The sequence below is a fragment of the Ostrea edulis genome, chromosome 4 (assembly GCF_947568905.1).
Source record: "Ostrea edulis chromosome 4, xbOstEdul1.1, whole genome shotgun sequence".
Lineage (NCBI taxonomy): Eukaryota > Metazoa > Mollusca > Bivalvia > Ostreida > Ostreidae > Ostrea > Ostrea edulis.
The window spans coordinates 89919281-89940866 of NC_079167.1; the positions used below are offsets into that span (position 1 = coordinate 89919281).

The window sequence follows — 21586 nt, forward strand, 5'->3', positions numbered from 1 at the left end:
CTCTTAGACAGTATTTCTGGTGAAGTTTGCGGTATTTAGCTATATTTCTGGTGAAGTTTTCGGTATATAGCTATTTTGATGAAGTTTGTTGAATTTAACGACGTTTTGGGGGAATTTTGCGGTATTTAGCAACATTTCTGGTTACCTTAGCGATATTTAGCTTTATTATATACTTTCAATTTCATCTCTTCTTTTTTCTTTAAAAGTTTGCCCACAAACATTACGTCACAAGCCAGAACTACGCCGTTAATTTTCAAATTGTTTGTGTTTTTCATCTTTCACTCAGTAAAACCAATAAAGAAATTGTTAAAAATAAAATTATTGTTAGTCTCTAAATGAAATTGAAAGTATGTAATAAAAAGGTTATAGACTTTGTATGGGAAAATATGACGACCTCGTTTTTTGTCGCGGACGGACATTGCAAGCTCGGTCCGTCTACGCGCCAAAAAACTCGGTCGTCATATTTTCCCATACAAAGTCTATAACCTATAAATATTTCTCCAATAATTGTGCTCTAGGTGAAATCATTAGATTTGTAAAATTAGCAGCATTTGGTGAGATATCTACCAGGCAATTTTCCGGGTAAATTATCCGAACTTGGTGACGTCATCATCTGTGTTTTTCAGACACAATAATTAAAAGCAATTCTCAATTTTACTCCATTTGTCTGCGACTTGTGTAGATACCTGTACGTTTCAGTACACTTGTTTGCTGTGCAAGAATGATGGTATTTTACAAAAGTACAGGTATACCTCAATGAAGGCTGTACAATGCGACCCAATTGTATTTAGTGATTTCAAAAGACCTGTCTGAATAGTAAGTAATGCTACAAAATATTGCTCTGAAATTTTGTTTATTTGATTTTTACCATCAATTTCTATTCTAAAGAATATACACTATTACTAATTTACAATACAGAAATGTGAAATTCGGCAAGTGTGAGCTCATCAAAAAGCTTTGTAGTGGCCGTTTTGAAACGTATGTCCTGTCCACCAAACGTTTTTGTATTGGACAAAATATCTAGGAACAAGTGAAGATAACAAATAGTCAAAACATAAATCCTATAAAAATACGAGAAGGACAAACACGGACCCCTGGACATACCTGAGGTGGGATCAGGTACCTAGAAGGAGTAAACATTCCCTGTTGACCGGTCACACCCACCATGAGCCAATATCTTGATCAGGTAAACGAGGTAATCTATAATCACAATCAGCATGTGAAGAACGGCCTAACAATTGGTTTGAAACACATCGGGCACCATTCAACCCAATGATACATGTACTGTAGCTTTTACGATTTGCAAAATTATAACATTATAATGTCCATAAAATTTGCGAAAATATTACTTTAAACGATACCATTGAAACCCCTGTAACATTAACTTATTTGTCAGTAGCTTGGTTTGAGTTAACAATGCTCTCCAAGTCTTGTGTCACAATATTTAAGTAAGAGTTATAGCTATGTTTTCGAAACCATACGTGACAGCGGTACAAAGAGTTTGTATACTCATTTTGAAAAGATGAAAATGAGTTTAATACAGTGTGTTTAAAGGTCTGAGTGTATTATGAGAAATACTTGAATGATTTTTAATTATGATAATTTAGCATAGGGAACTTTCATGTTGAAGAAGATATGCAATAAATAGATCTCATAGTAAAGTGCTAAGGGGTCAGAAGTTAAATGGAAACTCACTGCTAGCCGTATGGTGTGTTGGTGCCATTCACGAATTTTTCACTCGTGTAGAGACGCCACAAACTGTGGATGTAAAGTCTAATTTTTTACCCGTGCATGGCGCTCTAGGCCGAAGAAGTGAGGATATCCGAAAGCCCTGTGACTTTCACTTTTAATGCCGCGCACTTGTCACTACTCATATTAAACGCTAGCATTTATCATCACACCGGAACGTCACAGTTGCAAAGCGAAAGCTCTAACCACTAGGCTACCGGACTAGTTGTTTTCGGCGCGCCCGCGCGTCAATCGTGGTCAATGTTTTCCAGCAGAATTTGCGGTGGTAATAAACACTCAAATGAGCTTGATTTTCTTAACTTTTTAGCTTTATCGCCTTTTTTTTTTTTTTTTTTTTTTTTTTATACATGTACGGAAACAGCTTACGCAAATATCGAGCCCAATGAAAGCTTTTTTTTTTCAAAGACAACAAACTACATGTAATGATACTTAGTGTCTTTTGGCTATTGATATATATTTTACCCTAAACTGTCTATATTTATATGAGAATTAGCGATTTTAGGTGCTAGGATACAACACACGGTGGTAATTATTTACTAAATAAATAAATAAGAGGTCATCCCCAGTGTCTGAATATTAATCAGCCGTCAGACTTTTATCAATTGTAATGTTAACCTACATAATTCCTACTCAAATTGTTAATATAATATTTTTCAATATATTTACCTCGCCTGGGCCCATTTGAAGTCAGACCCCCCCCCCCTCCTCCTCCATAATTTCTCCAAATGCTATATTAAACCGAAACCGCGCATATAAGACCCTAACTGGTACTTGATACATTCGGAAGGGAGTGATAAAATTTAAGATAAACTGGCCAGTATTTGCATTATATGTGAAAATGGATTTAATTTATACATTGACGTGCAGTTCTTTAGAATAGATCATTGTTAAACCATAGGCCTTCGGACATGGATTATGCACCCTCCCCCTATTTTTCTGATCTGGGATCAACACACTTATTTTCTTTTTATACTTATGTTTTGTAAATATACATTAAAGATTATAGAATACTGATCTGTTTACATGGATTTTGTCAAATGAAGATCCTGAGTTTGCTGTTTTATTATGCCAATGTTAATGTTTTAATTGCAAATTTCAATACAAGAAAACAACATACATGTACAATATAGTTATGTGCATGTATAGCATGCAAGTTGATAACTGCAAAATAGTCGCTATTGTACTACATGAATATGTGTTTGATGTGTTTTATGCATTGGTAGATTTGATGGCTAACTCTCTGTTCATCATGCAGTGCAATTGTCTCTGTTTTCCTTTGTTATATGAGTCTGTGATTTTGGACTTTGTCAATGTGCATCCTAATACTCTGTGGGCCCAAATTGGTTGAATAAATATTCTTCTATTCTTCTTTTGTTACGTATTAGTAAAAGATCTCGTTACCAGTGATATAGTTCTTCCAATCGCTGAAAAGGTGATTAATTACATGTTTAGGTGATAGTTAATGAATTGTATATTTAAAAGCTTAAAAAGTGTGTAGAAGCTTAAGGATAAGAGGGGGGGGGGGGTGTCCTGTTTAAAACTAACCCTATCGTGACCTCGCCACGTGCAACTTATGGTGAAATATCGAGCCCGAAACGTACGATTAAAAACAAGCGATAAATTTTCCTTAGAAAAATTATGACGTGAGGGCGTGCCGAATACAACTAGTCGGTTACCGCATCCGGTACGTCATGCTAACTGTGAGGCTAAATTTAGATAATGTTAAACATAAGGTCACAGCTGACTCGAGGATTAGACTGGAAAAGAGATGGATGACAGGCATGTATTTATTATATATATATATATACTAGGTTACACGTATATACAGGTAGGTAGCTGACAGAGTCTTCTATGATGATAGATGCTATCTGACGTGTTTCATACCGATTGACACTTTGGTTTTGATTACGGATTACTCCGTTTAAATGATCAAGACAGGACTCACGGCGGATGTGACCGGTCAACAGGGGATGCTTACAAGACATAGGGCTGACGGCGGGTGTGACCGGTCGACAGGGGATGCTTACAAGACAGGACTGACGGCGGATGTGACCGGCCGACAGGGGATGTTTACTCCTCCTAGGCACTTGATCCCACCTCTGGTTCGGATGTGCCCAGCTATTTGTTTTGTATTCCTTGTAGGAGTTATAAGGTTGATCACTGTTCGTTATCTTCCCCTTTCCTGTTAGGTTATATACAGGTAGGTAGCTGACAGCAGGCCCGTACCCAGACTTTTTCAATGGGGGATGCATAATTTTACGGCGAGTGGTTTGGGGGCCTCTTAAGCAGAAGCGAAATAGAGAAAAATAAGGGTAAAAATGCTCTATCCTGGATGCAATGTTTGCTTTTTATTTACTTATTTAATATTCATAAATATGAAAGGGGAAACATACCAAAATTGGTCATATGTAAGGAAATGCAGGTCAATAATGTGTTCTTGTCTAATGAAAGTTATTTATTAATTATATGAAGTTGGACTTTCAGTTTTGCTTTTATTTGCTTAATATCCCCTAGCAGGTACCAATGATCACTTCCTCTTTAAATTCATTCACAGAGCCAAGATGCAAAATATGAAGTAAAACATGTATACATGTTAACATTTTTATTCAAACTTTGTTTCAAGAAATGGTAATGAAAGGTGAACAAAACTTCAAACTAAAACACAGTACTAAGTCCAAAAAATAAAAGAAGATTTTAGTCATAAATTACAGACAGCATTTATAAAGGGCACTGCTAGAAGTTCTTAATGCAAAAAAAAAAAATGCGTGTCCAGTTATCATGGTTATATGCAAAAAAAAAAAAAAAAGAGTTGGTAGGTTGAAAGTTTTTCTTTAAATTTCTATGTCCCAACATTTGATCCCTGGGTCGTAAAGTTTAATTGATTTCCATATGTACGTATGCCCAGCTAAACTGTGATGAGCTGCATCCCGCATCATACAAGATATTTTTAGATTTGTCAGAGGTTCACTGATTGATAATAAGTTCAGTTTTAGCGCAATGACAGACAACACAATACATTTGTACGTTTCCGAAAAGCATTACTCTTTTTAAATTTTGTATGCAGTTTAATTGTGATGAGTCCGACTCGTACTTCTGAAGATATACTTTAAGCATTATTGATATTACCTGTGTACTACAACTTCAGTCACACTAAAACTCAGCTAGATCAAATCGATCTTTGAAACGATGCATTTGTCCCAGAATGTCTGCAAAACATACCACTGATCAAGACTCGATTCGTTTAAAAAAGAAACCGAAACCAGATACGATGTTAACCGTATTTCTTTACGCATAGGCAATATGTATTGAATTTATTTCGTAATATTCCTTACTGTGGAAGTAAAAGCTAGGAATTTTAGAAAATATTTGACTTTAATAGTGCTTGATGATTTACACAGCCGATTTTAATAGTGCTTAATGGTTTTCACAGGGCCTGGACAGGGTCTTTCATACACAATGTCTCAGTTGTCAACAGTGTGCAAGGAATATGGTATGGGAGGTTAAGATGAAAAACAAAATGAAACCTTGAACATCACAGGGAAGTCCAGATTCTTAGAGACTTAAGTGGACAGTGTGTTTACATACTCGTATAAAGAAATTTTATTTATCACCTGTGTTGATTGATTTAAAGGGATATTGTCATTGAAAAGAAACCGGGGAAATTTGGAAAATTGACTTTCAAATTGACACACTTCTTCGCAACATTACTTGCCATAAAAACAATCTCTTGTGACCATATGCCTGCAGGGCTAGTAATTATTTCCCACAATGCATTCAATTTGCTTACATGTACATGCGTCATAAGGAAGGAATTTTCCTCAGAGCTACCAATTTCAGCATTTTATATTGACTTGTATAGTAAATTTTATGATATATCACACTCGTTATAATATCAGAAATAAAATGACTATTATGTTGTAAACCTTAAATATACCGGCCTCTGACTTATTCTCCATGGACATATTTTTTGATAATGAAAGCAAAGTTCACTCCAAGGTTGAGAATTTAACATCGCTAGTTATGGACTGTTCGAAGAACTGCACTTTCCTGCTATAGCATGTTGATACTCCAAATGTTAAAATTGTTTTTCAGAGTACTTGACCATCTTGTCTTCAAACATCTTTCTCTGTGACCAAGAGCTTGAAATTGCCATTTGGGATCCAGAGTTGAGATTTTAATATAAGATAAAAATCCATAAAAAAAGCAAATACATTTCAAATACAAAATAATTTATTATATTTTTTTTTTGACTAATTCTGTAAAAAATTCTCTGTAATGTTCTAAATACATACAACAAAACATCACATAAATGCCAGTGCTGAGTGGTGTTGATATCCAATGAAAGGTAATTGTCATAAGCTGTGCAACCATGAAAATGGAAATGCAAGTTGTCTTTGAAATATTAGTCCATAGAACTGAAATCAGAAGTTTACAGTGCATTCAGAGAGCATTATCGGAAATCATACATTCATATTTATTCATTCCCTTGACTCAGTAATGTATCGATGTGTGATGAAAATTCTACAAAAATAGGTATATAGATATGCTTCATAATAATACCAAATAAACTTTAAAACGAACAAAAATAAATAACATTTTGTGCAGAGTAGGGCATACCGTAAACAGCCTCGTTTTCAAGGCAGTGTTATTTTCACTGTAGACCAAAACCGCGAAATCAAAACTGCAGTGAAAACACCTACCCAAAACATAAATAAGGACAAGACATTAAGTCCGTGAACACTGAATGGAAGTGAATTTAGACATCAGTAGATTAATTAACAGTTATTTTTCAATTAGCTGTGTTATTTAATTTCTGATGGTAGTGCTTTCAATTCTTTGTGATTTGAATGTTATTTTCCGGTTGTGATGTCATGGAATCGTCTTTATCTTTATCCAAGTCCACGAACTTTTCTTTGGAGACTGGTTCTACGTTGATTGTCACCATTTCTGGAATAGGTAGAGAAATATTCTGATTATGATTCCACCCACCCTTGAAATCTAATTGAACTTTCCAGTGCAAGAGAACAATACATAGCGCGGAAGGGTATTGATGGCGGACAGACAGGAGAGGAAATGAGCTCTCATACTCGTAAATATCACCGTCAATCCTGAGCAATTTTATGGAAAGTTTTAGCCCAACAAAAGTGCAAGATACAATTTGCAATAGACTTTTCACAAACTAATTTTGCATTTCATATAAGGTTATGTAAATAGTAAAACTTTGGCTTAATTCAACTTAGATATGAAATATAACACATTAAAGTCTAATATAGAGAGGTATAATGAACAATAACTATACAGACTTGGTTCATGTATAGAAAATTCCAAAGAATAAGAATTCTTCCACAGTGCATTTATCCAATAAGATTGCATAGCGAAGATGATAGACCGTAAATGCTTTATTTTTTTCTATTTAGATGAAGCACCAGCTGTCGGTCCTTTGAGAGCTATCTGTGGTTGCATGCACTTACTCGTACAAAACAACGAGTCCTTAAAGATAGAATCATTCTACTGGAATTTGTAGACTTTTCAGATGAGTATTACATGAATTAAAGAGTATCTGAAGGTATATAACATGGTTAATTTTATTGAACAACAACGAGCTTAAAATCGAGATGTGTAGCACGGATCTTGATAAATGACCTTCAAATAACAATGACCTTTGCCATGCAGTTCACCAATCATGTAATATCAAAATGCACCTTACAGAGTTTGAAAAGTCATGACGAAGGTTAAAATTGCGGACTAACGAATATGCAGACATCCCAAAACAGTCTCCGACTTTCGACCGGACATCAACGTTCTTTTCTTGCGATACTTTTACAATTGATTGAATGGGTGAAAATAAAAAAAAAAAAGACCATACATGTAGGTACAATTACTAGTATACCTTAATAATCATTAAATACGCACCATAGTTTTCCGGCCATATTTGCAAGAGGTATCTGAGAACTTCGATATGTTTCTTGAAATGTAGAGCTTGATCATCTGTGGATTTGGGGGAGGGACAAAGGAGAACTGGACCAAAACAGACAGCGAGGTTATCAATCGTCATTTTGTTCTTGTCGCTGTGGGATGAGATCTTCTTCAGGTGGTTCAACACCAAAGCCATAGTTTCCTGCAATGGTCAGAGGGTGGCGTAAAAAAATCACATTGTAGGACAGACTTTAAATGTTTCCTATCTATTCTTAATTGGCGAACTTTTTTCTATTCTGCATCTCTTGCTAAAGCGAAACAACAGGAAGAACTATTAGTGAAAGCAGTATAAGTTATAGCAATGGGAAACAGCCCAGGATCCTAAGAAGGATGTGGAAGAAATCGTCACGTGGTACTCCACACGGACAAATACCATAAAGCAAACACTTCGTCTTTAAATCTGAACAACCAACATCTGCTGATTAATATTTAAAGAGCTGTGATAAGAATATCTTTTAAGGATCGACAAGATTAGTTCGCAGGAAATACACTAAAGCGATTTTCACAATGGAATCCAACTGTCTTCAGTTGCTTGATGAACAAAGTACATGCTTAATTCTGAATTCTGTGAACGGTGCTCTAAATCATGCACATCTTGACGTGTAATTCTAAAATTATTATTTTATATCTTAAAATAGCATGGTCTACACACAGCAACTCAGCAAGTTTGCAGCCTTTTTTACTTCTTTTAATGATATAAAGTGCAAAACCGATCGAAATTGTACTTCCAATATTTGAAAGATAACATAAAACACGTTTCTTTATTTGTAAAAACTGCACAATATATATTTACCCAGGAGATATAATAGAAAGCATAATATGCAATCTGCTCTCGTAATTTAATCAGGTAAAAATAGCGCAGTGTTTCAGGGAATCGATTTCTGCATGATGATTTATATCAAATCGTTCCCAAAGGAATTAAAGAAATCTTTATCTAATTTCCGAAACTGTAACTACATATTTGTCCCGTGGCTTTCTGCCGTGCCTTCAAGAGGAGGAAACTGCCACAAATCGATTTGGTGGACAGTTTGAAATTCCTTCATAGTAACTCTTATTTACTTATACTGTAGTACTACAGAAGTATATAATAGCACCATAGTCAGGGTTATTCTTGGGGCTATAGAGAAACAGGATATAAAAATCTGTTGATCGCTTCTCGCACAGATTTAATGATTGTTACTATATGGGTATTACGATGCAACATTTCATTTTTTTCATAGTTGAAACGAAGGGTGGTACTGTATATTAGTTCACAACATGACAACTCCTAACGTCTATGTCAACAGAAAAAATGAATATACAGCTGATCTCTATTCGAACAACCATAAGTTGGTCCCACATCATGAACGATCCTAATGGATTTCTCTCGATGCTATCATAAAGATGGGTAACTATTGTTAAAAGATTTCATATCAAAAACCTGAAAGCTCAAATAAAATCTCAGATTTTAAACTAATCTATTGTATCATACATTAAGCTTCATTTCTAATAATATTTACTATCAATTCCCCAACGATACAAAATACGCTCGTAATTCCAAGTTCGTTTCTTGTATATCAAACAAAATTATTTTGAATAATTGTATTTATGCATTAGATGTTTTTTTGTTCATCACTAACGTATAGAATCTTTCCTATCATTGCAATTCAATCATTAGAGTGAACAATTTTCCATCTCCACGTATCAGAGTCTTCCCATTACCTGATTATATAATTAACAAATTCTCCATTTACATTAATTACTCCAATATCCTATCACTAAGCTCAATTAGCCAATCACTGTTTTGAATTTGATCACATGGGAGAATTTTGGGAAGTTGGTCAATCCAACTTTGACCTATGTCAATCCGACCTCGATACATAAAACAGCAAAAGCAATTTCGCTTACATATGTCGAGTCCTTTCTTTCAAGTCACTAATGACAACCTAGTTATGTATGGGACATTCGAAAGCGGTATCAGCAGCCGTTATTAGTATAAAGTATTACAAGGGATTTGAGCGATCATTAATGCTGCAAAGTTGGGGTGTTCTCTGAGAGTTTCAGGGCTACTGAGAAATGGGTTTACAATACTCGGGTTACAACATTCTCGTTGAAAGTCAGCATTTCGCAAATTATATGATCGTTATAATGATCCAATTTGAAAATACAATCTGTCATTAGGTAGAATGTTGTCTGACGTGTTTCATATCAATTGTTAGACCGTTCTTGACACACTGATTTTGACTACAGATCACTCTGTTTACTTTGTGAAGATGAAGGGCTCATGGCAGGCGTGTGTCTGGTCAACAGGATATGCTTCCTCCTCCTGATCCCACCTTTTGTGTGTCCAGGGGTCTCTGTTTGCCCTACTGATTTTGATTTCTTGATAGGATTTATTAAATTGATCACTGTTATTTATGTTCACTTTTGCATTCAACATAAGGGTCATTAGGATTCGAGTGCCTTGCACAGATATATTAGAATCAAATCATTTCGATTGAAATTCTACTTAACATCAATTACATAGAAGCAAGTCAGGAGATAAATGTTAAACAATGCCATTTGTTATGTAATATGACAGATTGTATACTACTAGTCCAAGCATGTGGTTAACCGCTGTAGTAGTCACCGTGTACGGATTCCTGTCCAATGAAAGTGCTAGCAAAGTGTGTTCTGCTCATGTACGAAGGCATGGTACATGTAATTATTCCCTCCTTATAAACGTCTGTATTGTTAGTGATGTATATACATATTCACCGCTCTTGCTGGGCCAGTATTTAACTGCTGGTCCAGTTTCGATTTTGTAATATTCTGTCAGATTAAATGTATAGCATTGCGAGTTTTGATACGTGCTTCTAAATCTGAATATTTCGTACCATGTTTAATATAATGCTAAGAATAACTATATCCCTTTATAATACGGGTTCTTCTTCCTATTCAGATCTAGTGGTTACTGCTGGTACATTATAGGTTTTTGCGTACCAGGTCAGTGTTTAACTACTGGTACATTGAATTTTATCTTTATATTCAATTTGTTTATATTTCTCTAATTTCTGTTTGCAAACCCATCTTTATTGTTATATTAAAAACTTGTATCACCATTTAAATAAATGGCAATTATTATAAAAGTGATAGGGGTGTGTTTTCTATTCAGTTAAAGGTGAAGATAACGAACAGTGATCAATCTCAAAACTCCTTAAAGGAATATAATATAGAAAGTTGAGCAAACAAGGACCCTGGATATACCAGAGGTGGAATCAGGTGCCTAGAAGGAGTAACCATTCCCTGTCGACCGGTCAGTGAAAAATAACAGCAAACACAAAGCTGTGGTGAGCACGAAAAAACTTCATACCAATTCAACAAAATGTCAAGTTGTCATGACAAGCTGGAGGTATGTAGATTACATTCAACAGCTGTGTGATTTTTTTGTACAGTCTACATTCATTTCATGCACTGTAAATCTCTAAGATACACAATAAAACACCAGAAGTCATCGTCTTCATAGTACAAGAAAGTCTCAGACAATAGCTTTAGAGGGCACATTGTAGGGAGGTACACAAATGAACATGTGAAGACAACGAACAGTGATCTCATGAATCCCATTAAGAATACAAAATTAAGAGACGGGCAAACTCGGACCCCTGGACATACCAGAGGTGAGATCCGGTGCCTAAGAGGAGGAATCAGTCCCTGTTAACCTATTACACCCGCTGTGAGCCTTGTATCTTGATTAGACAAACGGAGTAGTCCGTAATAAAAATCAATTCTGACTTTCTATGCATACTCAGAATTATATTAATGATGAATACCACATAAGAGAAATCTGGTGTGAATGGAAAGTGGGGGATATCTCAACTGAAAAGTTTCAAATTTACCTTATTTAGTTAAACCAAAACGCAGTTTTAGTAGAAAACAATCTTGAAAACTCCAGTTAGGCTGCAATGCACGGGCTATGGATCAACAGTCGACATGTAAACCTACTGGGCTACCAAGCTAGGCGATTATGCATTGCTGATATTTATTGTTTCTATTCAAATTTCAAAAGGACGTCGGACATTATGACGATTTATTATACCTCTTCAAGCTTAATGTTAGTAAGTATATATATCAGATCTTGCTCAGCTTTAAGTCTAGTTTTTCCTTCAATACTAGACCCATTTTACAGAGTAACTGTGATATATTACAAAATGTATACGAAACAGCATAGGTCATTCAAAGAATTAAGGACACTCGCGACGTTTTGACACTCTCTCTAAAATTAATTTTCATCTCCTCGATATGAAGAGTTCTTGTATGATTTCCGAAATAGATTACAGTTTTATATTTTAGTAATGTTGCCATACTTTGTATATATCGCCCTGGGTGGCTCAGTGGTTATATCATTGAACCACAAATGAAAGGGTCCCTGGTTCGATACCCAAATGTTTCGAAGATTGTTCTCTCCTTATTTGCTATAATAATGTCCTTTTAAGCAACACAAATTTACTGTAATACATAAGAGCTGCCTTTACATTTTTACTTGCAACAACCAACTATCAAAATATGCTACAGACATGGTAATACGCCTCAGGAGTTTTTGTTGAAATGTGAATTGTACGTTAAATGTCACGGAAAATTATATATTATTGAGAAATGTCGCGTGTGTCCTTAAATGAAGTTATTAAGGAACAGTTGAAATGAATATTTTAGGCAACAGTAAAATGTCATTACATAATCTCATTTACTGCAAATTTTACCGATTCTAAATAAGTAGAATTCTATTAAAGTGAGAGACAATCTGAGAGTTTCACTTTAGCATGGCTTTCCATGAATTATTTTGTACATGTTGAACATTAATTAACCCTATCCTTGTAACGTGTACCTGGTTGGCTTTTGGAAGGCACTCAAGAATGCTAAGCATAAGTTTTGCACTACCATCCGGGTCACTGGGCAAGCGCACGCTCAGAGCATCAAGAAGCATTTGATAGAGGGCATTGGTAAAAAGAGGTTCTGGTAACTCCCGTAGGTAATCTTTCAGGACACCTACAAAACACAAAAAACAAATAAATAACCTCATAATATAGGTAACAGACATTCAGGATATATCTTATATTGTGGTACAATGCAATTCTAACAGTTATGATATACATGTAGTTTAAAAGATTCACAGTGTAATTATCAATATGAAAATATGCGTTTTGGGTGAAATAAAAAAACATTTCCTGAATCTGTAAGTTGTAATTGATCAATTTTTCACTGATAAATGAGGTTCTGAGAGTGTTTCTATAGATTGTAGTATTGATATCACAATCTTTCAGGTTTAATGATAAAATGAAATTTGTTTTTACGTCATGTTACGTAACATGCAACTTATACCTATCATACACCGAACAATCCCCAAGCTTTCAATTCCTTTGTGTTGTATAAACCTGGTACTCGTAAATCTATCTCTGCATATAAGTCTCATAACGCTAATACTAAACCCATTTCATTTGTTTTCTTGGGCACTAGATGACCCGTGAGATTATACAATGTCGTAAACTAAACCGTCTAACGTTATAAGTTAACCATGTCGCAATCTAGACTGATGATATGTCATTTACATGGCCATTTCTGTGTAGGTGTAAATGAGTACTCGTACTGTTACAAATTTATGTAGGTGTACATGAGTACTCGCACTGTTATGTAGGTGTACATGTGCATGTGTACTGTTTATGCAGGTGTGCATGTGCATGAATACTGTTTATGTAGGTGTACATGTGCACGTGTACTGTTTATGTAGGTGTACATGTGCACGTGTACTGTTTGTGTAAGTGTACATGTATACTTGTACTGTTTATGTAAGTTTTCATTTGTATGTGCACTGTTTATGTAGGTGTACATGTGTACGTGTTCTGTTTGTGTAGGTGTACATGTGCATGTGTACTGTTTATGTAGGTGTACATGTGTACTTCTACTGTTTATGTAGGTGTACATGTGTACGTGTACTGTTTATGTAAGTGTATATGTGTACATGTACTGTTTATGTAGGTGTACATGTGCACATGCACTGTTTATGTAGGTGTACATGTGTACGTGTTCTGTTTGTGTAGGTGTACATGTGCATGTGTACTGTTTATGTAGGTGTACATGTGTACTTCTACTGTTTATGTAGGTGTACATGTGTACGTGTACTGTTTATGTAAGTGTATATGTGTACATGTACTGTTTATGTAGGTGTACATGTGCACATGCACTGTTTATGTAGGTGTACATGTGCACATGCACTGTTTATGTAGGTATACATGTGCATGTGTACTGTTTATGTAGATGTATATGTGTACGTGTACTGTTTATGTAGGTGTACATGTGCACGTGTACTGTTTATGTAGGTGTACATGTGCACGTGTTCTGTTTATGTAGGTGTACATGTGTACGTGTACTGTTTATGTAGGTGTACATGTGCATGTGTACTGTTTATGGAGGTGTATATGTGTACGTGTACTGTTTATGTAGGTGCACATGTATATTTGTACTGTTTATGTAGGTGTACATGTGTACTTCTACTGTTTATGTAGGTGTACATGTGCACGTGTACTGTTTATGTAAGTGTATATGTGTACATGTACTGTTTATGTAGGTGTACATGTGCACATGCACTGTTTATGTAGGTGTATATGTGCATGTGTACTGTTTATGTAGATGTATATGTGTACGTGTACTGTTTATGTAGGTGTACATGTGCACGTGTACTGTTTATGTAGGTGTATATGTGTACATGCTCTGTTTATGTAGGTGTATATGTGTACATGCTCTGTTTATGTAGGTGTATATGTACACGTGTACTGTTTATGTAGGTGTACTGTTTATGTAGATGTATATGTGTACGTGTACTGTTTATGTAGGTGTACATGTGCATGTGTACTGTTTATGTAGGTATACATGTGCACATGTACTGTTTATGTAGGTGTACATGTGTACGTGTACTGTTTATGTAGGTGTATATGTGTACATGCTCTGTTTATGTAGGTGTATATGTACACTTGTACTGTTTATGTAGGTGTACTGTTTATGTAGGTGTACTGTTTATGTAGGTGTACATGTACACGTGTACTGTTTATGTAGGTGTACTGTTTATGTAGGTGTACTGTTTATGTAGGTGTATATGTGTACGTGTACTATTTATGTAGGTATACATGAGTACCACTGAAAGTGAATAAAATAGATTTTATACGAGTATTTGTAGAATATTTTGCAGCAGTTTAAAAAATATTATACAGACTATTCTATATATTTTACAGGACTTGACATTGTATCTAAACATTGAAAACTGCTATGTACATCCCGGGCAAGAGGAAATGTGTAAAATTAAAAAATCTTCAGACGTAAATCAAATTTATTTTTGCAACATCGGACTTCGAAGAAATGAAGAGACGGTGCTAAACCTGTCTTTAACTCTATCGTTTTCTGGATAACTCGAGCATCGACGGGGCATAATATTCTTCTTATCTCATTATCTTCCACTTTACAATACCCCTCAGTTCGTCAAAATACAACTATTGGACATGGCAGTATATATTTTCCTGAATCCAAATCACTTAGATATAATTAAAGCTATCATCACTATGAATACGCACAGTTCGTGTAAGGAATGCGCTATTATACTTATTGGGAGTAGAGATGGGTAAAATTGGACATCGATCGTCTACAATTGTACATCGACTCTGACACATTGTCAGTCCTAGTAACTGCTTTACAGAAGATATTGGCTGTCAGAGCGAAGCCCTTACGTTGAATGCCTCTTTCAATCCATGGCTTCCAAGAAAAAAACATAACTACTTGAACGATCAATTTGCTGTTTATAGAAGACTTGTGATCCGGCAGTGTTAAAGTGTCGTGGATAATATTTCACGTCGAAGTGTCGTACTTTACACCCATCAATTCTTATAATACCATGTCCCTTAATAACTAGATAACTGTTTACTCTATGTCTGGGCTTCCAATGCAACTGCAATCAAGTACCTCATTGACTTAATTAAAAATCCATACAGACAATATTTGATTATCATCGTATACATGTTCTTTTTGTACATTTGTAACCTCTAAAGCTGAAACCGGAGAATTGTTGCTGACTGATGTTTTACGCCGAATTTTGGCGTAGAAATTAAGTTTTGGAGCCTATCTGGCGGCCCGAAATGAGCATACTCCTTTTCGAACAGCACAGAGACATTTCGCGTGTCAACTGCGCATGATTCTGACCATGCTGCTACTGACTGTCTATAAGCCCTGGTCTCATTTGAAGCCCAGAGACACAATGCAATAAAGGACATAAGATAACCCAAAATATTGTTATATAATTTTGTAAAACTATTTCTAGATGTTTTAATATCACTAAAATCCCATATTTACCACAAACGTTTCCTATGAAAATATCTTTATTTGTGCATTATTCACAAAGTTTTACTTGAAAAATCAATGGGAAAACATTACCCAAATGTTGAAATCCTTCAAAATTTTAATTTTTATTGATACATTTCGTGTACTGATGACCGATTTTTGTTGTTTGATCAAATAATAGAAAATCCACGTAAAGACAGCGAAGTTCTATATACCTCACACGATACGTCCAAACTATTGGGTATCCTATGATCTTAATTTAAGGAGGTACTCTACATCGTCATAATGGCTGACTTCCTATTAAAACATGGAGGAAAATATAATTATCAGCAATATTTGTCTATTCATTTTAAAAAATCATCGCCTAGCTGAGTAGCTCAGTAGGTTAGCACGTCGACTGCAAATAAAAGAGAGAGAGAGAGAGAGAGAGAGAGAAAAAGCACATCGACTGCAGAACTGTATAACGCGGGTTCGAGTGCAGCAGGGGTTTTAAATTTTTTTCCAGATTGCTTTCTATTAAAACTGCATTTTTTTTTTTACTAAATGAAGTAAATTTGAAAGTTTTCAATTTCATACCCTCAATGTACATACATGTATCTTCCACTTTTCATCCATATCAAATTTCTCTGGTGTAGCATGCCACCTTAAATTGATCTGCAAATTGTTTCAGTCTTACACGCTATGTGCAATACTACACGTATCAAAGCTGCTTAATTGCTTGCACATTCCTTTGAATTCGCCAAGTTAATATCGATATACTGAGAATTGTTATTTATTCTTATTTTTTATAAAATATTACAAAAAAAACCAAACCCCAAAACAAACGAAGAAAGCAAACGACAGGGTTTTAATACACATATCGCCCAATATCGAATATGCAGCAATTAGTTATCATCATCAACCTAATACTAATTAGGTCCAGGAATATTAAAATAAAAGTAAAATACATTGTTTAATCTTGTATTCATTTCAAAGTTTGTCTGTTATAAGCAACCTAACATTGATTTAACTTGTGTCCCATAATGCATTGATGCATCGTGGTATCACTCAGTCGGTCTGGGCGGCGGTTTCTACTCTGTGTCCTCAATGACACCATTGTATAATGCAATAGTATTCTTTGTCACACATTGTCCCACGCGAACAAGGTACGTTCAATATTCATTTCAGCTGCATTCAAACTGCTGCAATTGTTTGCAAGACAACAGAAGGGTACTTGTGATGAGAACAGAAATGTATTTTAAATGCGCGTGCTTGACATCAATTTGCCTTCGTCACATCAAGTGATAGTATAATATATTATCTTTAAAGGCGACGAAACATTAAAAAAATGGTATTTAAACATCAACATGAAAAATTACTATATGGCAAATTGGTCGTAAAATTTATCTCATAGTTTTTTCCCCCTAAGGACTCCTTTTTAGATAGGACCACTTAAAATGCTTTAAAATTTCTTCCTAAACTAAATTTCAAGTATCTTGTGATATTCATTGATTTTACTAAATGTCATCCATTTACACGATTTCGATCACTCCACCCCTTTCCCCTTTGGTGACTTCGTTATAACTACTAGTTATAATGTGCAAATTGTTTCGTATCATATGCTATCTTTTAATCTTTAAGCTGCTCTCCGATATCGTGTATCAAACCAAGTGGTCAAATGAGTCATTTTATTTTACCTTTCTGTAATTCATGTCATTATTACTCTACGCACTGATCAGAAATACTTTTTTGGACAACTATAATGGTGTATCTCATCAATAAGTCACACAAGCCGGGCTATTTTCTTCTTAAGGTACTAGACTACTTTAGTTAATACACAATACCACACAATTAAGCCTGAAAAGTGTATATTTTCTTTACTATCACGTGGTATCAACTCGATAGCAAACTTGTAAAATTCGTTTTAGGGTGCTGTTTAAGGGTAGATCATTCTAATCGTAGCAAAATACATCAATAATTTATTCAGTCGATCTTATGTGAAAATGATTGCAGAATTAGTGCTTCCATATAGTTGTATTCTATTTGTCGATGTCCGGAAATTTTATAAAGCACAATTACCTCTTAATTAGTTTATTATGGATAAAATAACACCTAATGGAAGACTTTAATGTGCAATGTATGAATATTCCTTAAATCAATAAGTCCGCGTAAGGAACGTTTACCCAAATCAAAAAGGTGTCATCTATTTGCGATGAATTAAGATGATTGTTATTAGTAGATATTGATTTCTTAATTGTGATGAACATTATCATTTCAGGAATATAAAGAGGGCAAAAATTGCATGGAGATATTGGTGTGAAACCTACAAATCCTGGAGATAATCCGTGGAACATGTGACGCCCCTATCAGAACACTTATTAATGCTGTACAGGTTGATCATATTTTATTATGATTTCAATTGTGATAATCCATATTATTAACATGAAAAGTTTTAACACAGAACCCTTGCTGTAATAATGTAGCCCTCTCTTATTTTCTTCTAACGTTTTCGGGAAAGGACTGCAATTCCGTAGGATCTTCGTAATGTAATGAATAATCTATAATAAGCTCCGTGCATGTACATTTGTCTCTAATGTTGTTTACACTAAAAAAAAAAGAGTACCAACTTTGCGCTTGGGCATGTCTAAAAATGTTTATTTTTCATTGAAGATCAAGTAAGACATGCATAATTCTTCGTCTGCTCCGCCATGCTTGTTATCGCGAGATCTCGTAAGTGGATCTACTGAAAAACCAAAACATCGACAATCAGCGCGAAAATGTAGTTGTTCAACGTGGACTCGAGCCATTCCGACAAAGTAAAATCATATGATGGTAGAAAAAATTACAACCTGCTCTTCTATTTCAGCTTTATTTCAAATCTAAACTTTTCCATTACCGACGAAAAGCAAATGTTTGGAATGATTGAAAAAGTGAATCACTCCTACATGTACATCTGCACCACGATTATGGAGATCCTAGGGATTTGACCCCCCCCCCCCTCAAAAGTCGGAGAGGGTTACATTATTGCAGTTAACAGAACCCCTGTAATTTTTTTCTTTCCATCTAACCTGTCGATTTTTCTGTTCACATATCCAAGGTTATTACTGTGGGTGTTTGCTATATTTCTTGTGTCCATTGCAATAAAACCGCATCGTGAATCCGCGGAAGTTTGACCCCTTGGAAATAAATCGTGCTGTACATAATCCTTAAAACTTGACAATCACAGTTTACCATCTGTTATTAATATTGATAGCTCTAGATAGATTGTAGTCTAGACGGCTGTGAAATATCCCCATAAATACATATCCACGTGTCATTCAATTTTCAAGATTTAATTGAAGTCCGATGTAATTATTGGCTACGGCAAATTCCTACGTTTGAAATGCTGTACTGATACTCCCATAGGGTATGTAATTTCTATATAACTTTGTCATTAATGGATCGAAATGGCCGAGGTTTTGTACCATAACGGATGCATTTTCTTGAAAATAAGAATCCAAAATTCGTGGCGATACCGTTTTGTCTGATTTATAGACAGGCTAACTTCAGAGAGAGAGAGAGAGAGAGAGAGAGAGAGAGAGAGAGAAGGAAAATTTCGAAGTTACATGTACCTATTCGAAGTTACATGTACCTGTGTATCTTCACGTGGATCTTTGTACATTTAAGGTAGAATATGCATGATAGTACAACCAACAACGAAACATCCAACACAATAACTTTAACAGTTAGCAATACCAAACGATAACGTTATATCTACCATTGTCCTTATTCTACATCCGGGCAACACCATTTAACAACCCACCTGTGACTACATGGATATCTGTTACGTTGTCTTTCGAAAGATTCACTCCGTCCACATCTTTGTCGAACTGTTCCCTCAACTGTGTCTTTCTTTTTGCAGATCCACAGAGTCTGTAAATCCCGATCGTCTCCAACCCGCGCTCCTCCACTTCTTTGATACATTTCTTTACAAGCAAAGGTACATTATGACCTGTTGACTCACGTTTGATAACTGTCTCCAGATCGATTCCAAACAGACCATTCTTTTTCATTGATGGTAATCGTTGCAATGAAACCGAAGGTTCTTTGTAACACAGAGTTATATATAAAAGCCCTTTGGGTTCCATTTTTAAAGCTAATTTCTTTAAAGCATTACTCGAGAGACATCCTTGAATGAATAATGATCCATGAAAACACAACCTGTGCTTGAAGTTTGGATCCCAATTATAGATGAGAAAAGACACTTCTTTGGCATCTTCTAATTCGATGTCGAAGGCTTCGTCCCAATCAAAGTTCACTGCTCCCGTCCTAATCATTGTCCTAGCTATACTAACAGAATCGACAGCGACGACACAGTAGAGATCCCGAAGGGTCATTTTGGAGGACTTTAATCCTTGACCAGAAAGAATATGAATATGAACCATTCCATCCAAACCACAGGCTCTTGACAATTCCACTCTCTTCCTCGGATCTGCTCTTGTAAATTCAAACTCACCGTAAGGTATCTGTAATGGTTTCTTCACTAACTGCAAGTCTCTGAACCGGGCAGATGAGGACCTTGACACAAGTCTTTCGTCGGTGTCCAAAGACTTGTTCCTGTTTTCGCCATGGGCGGGGCTCAGAGCAGATGAGGTAGATGATTTACTTCCACTCGTCAGCTGATACACGGACAGTGGAAGAGACTTGTGATTCCGCGGCGAGTTCACTGAGTCGAACTCGCTTTGATATGTTCTGTGTTGAGAAAGGGCCTCTGCGCTCAGTTTCCTGATTAACTTGGAGTGAGTGGGCGTTTGTGTTGAGGCTGCCTTGTGTACGGACGATGGCGACAGGGGACGTCTAGCGGTAGTGAAGAGTTCTGTCCTCGCTGAATCTGTTGATGCATGTGATACACTGACCGAGTACGTGCCTGGAAATAATATGAAAGCGTCTTCATCAAAGATAATACCACCGATATTTTTCTGTTTAAACACTATATGAATATGCAAGGTGAAGATAACGAACAGTGATCAATCTCATAACTCCTACAAGCAATACAAAATAGATAGTTGGGCAAACACGGACCCCTGGACACACCAATATCTAACCTTTCAAAAGACACCCGTTTGTCTGAAGTGTATAGTAAACTAGAATTCCATAAAGTGGAAGCACATATGTATATTAATTTACATTTCCTTGTGTTTGATTCCTTTGATTTATTTACAAATTGTAACAACAGCCATTTCGTGATGTAGTGAACATTGCGCGTATGAATCTCGATGAAATATGGTACAGGTGTGCGTCTATTTTAACGGCTGGGAATTCTAGCAGAAATGAAAGTAGAGTGTAAATATAAAAAAAAAATCTTTCTTGAAAATACACGAGGGTGTGAACTCCTGCGACGCTTCACGTCAAAATACTTTGCGCCTCATGAAGTGTGCTTGCGTGAAAAGTCGCTGTTGATGAAGGGCAATTATTGTACTTACGAGTATTGCACGTTAATTATCTGCATGAATACTTCACATACTATTAAATATAAATGTATGTAGTCCGTGTGCCCAATAAAAATTTC

General features: G+C 35.7%; 1 protein-coding gene across 2 annotated transcripts in view; it reads right to left on the reverse strand.

Moving 5' to 3' along the window:
- Positions 1 to 5961: 5961 nt before the first annotated feature.
- The window catches only part of LOC125668375 (uncharacterized), a 45743-nt gene continuing 30118 nt past the window's right edge, over positions 5962 to 21586 (reverse strand). For both annotated transcript variants that reach the window (XM_056164248.1, XM_048902497.2), the window contains exons 3-6: positions 19841 to 20944; positions 12566 to 12726; positions 7663 to 7867; positions 5962 to 6696 (exon numbers count right to left, since the gene is read on the reverse strand). In XM_056164248.1, the coding sequence (XP_056020223.1) occupies positions 6578 to 6696; positions 7663 to 7867; positions 12566 to 12726; positions 19841 to 20944 (1589 nt within the window). In that variant the 3' untranslated portion in view covers positions 5962 to 6577. The remainder of the gene's footprint in view (positions 6697 to 7662; positions 7868 to 12565; positions 12727 to 19840; positions 20945 to 21586) is intronic.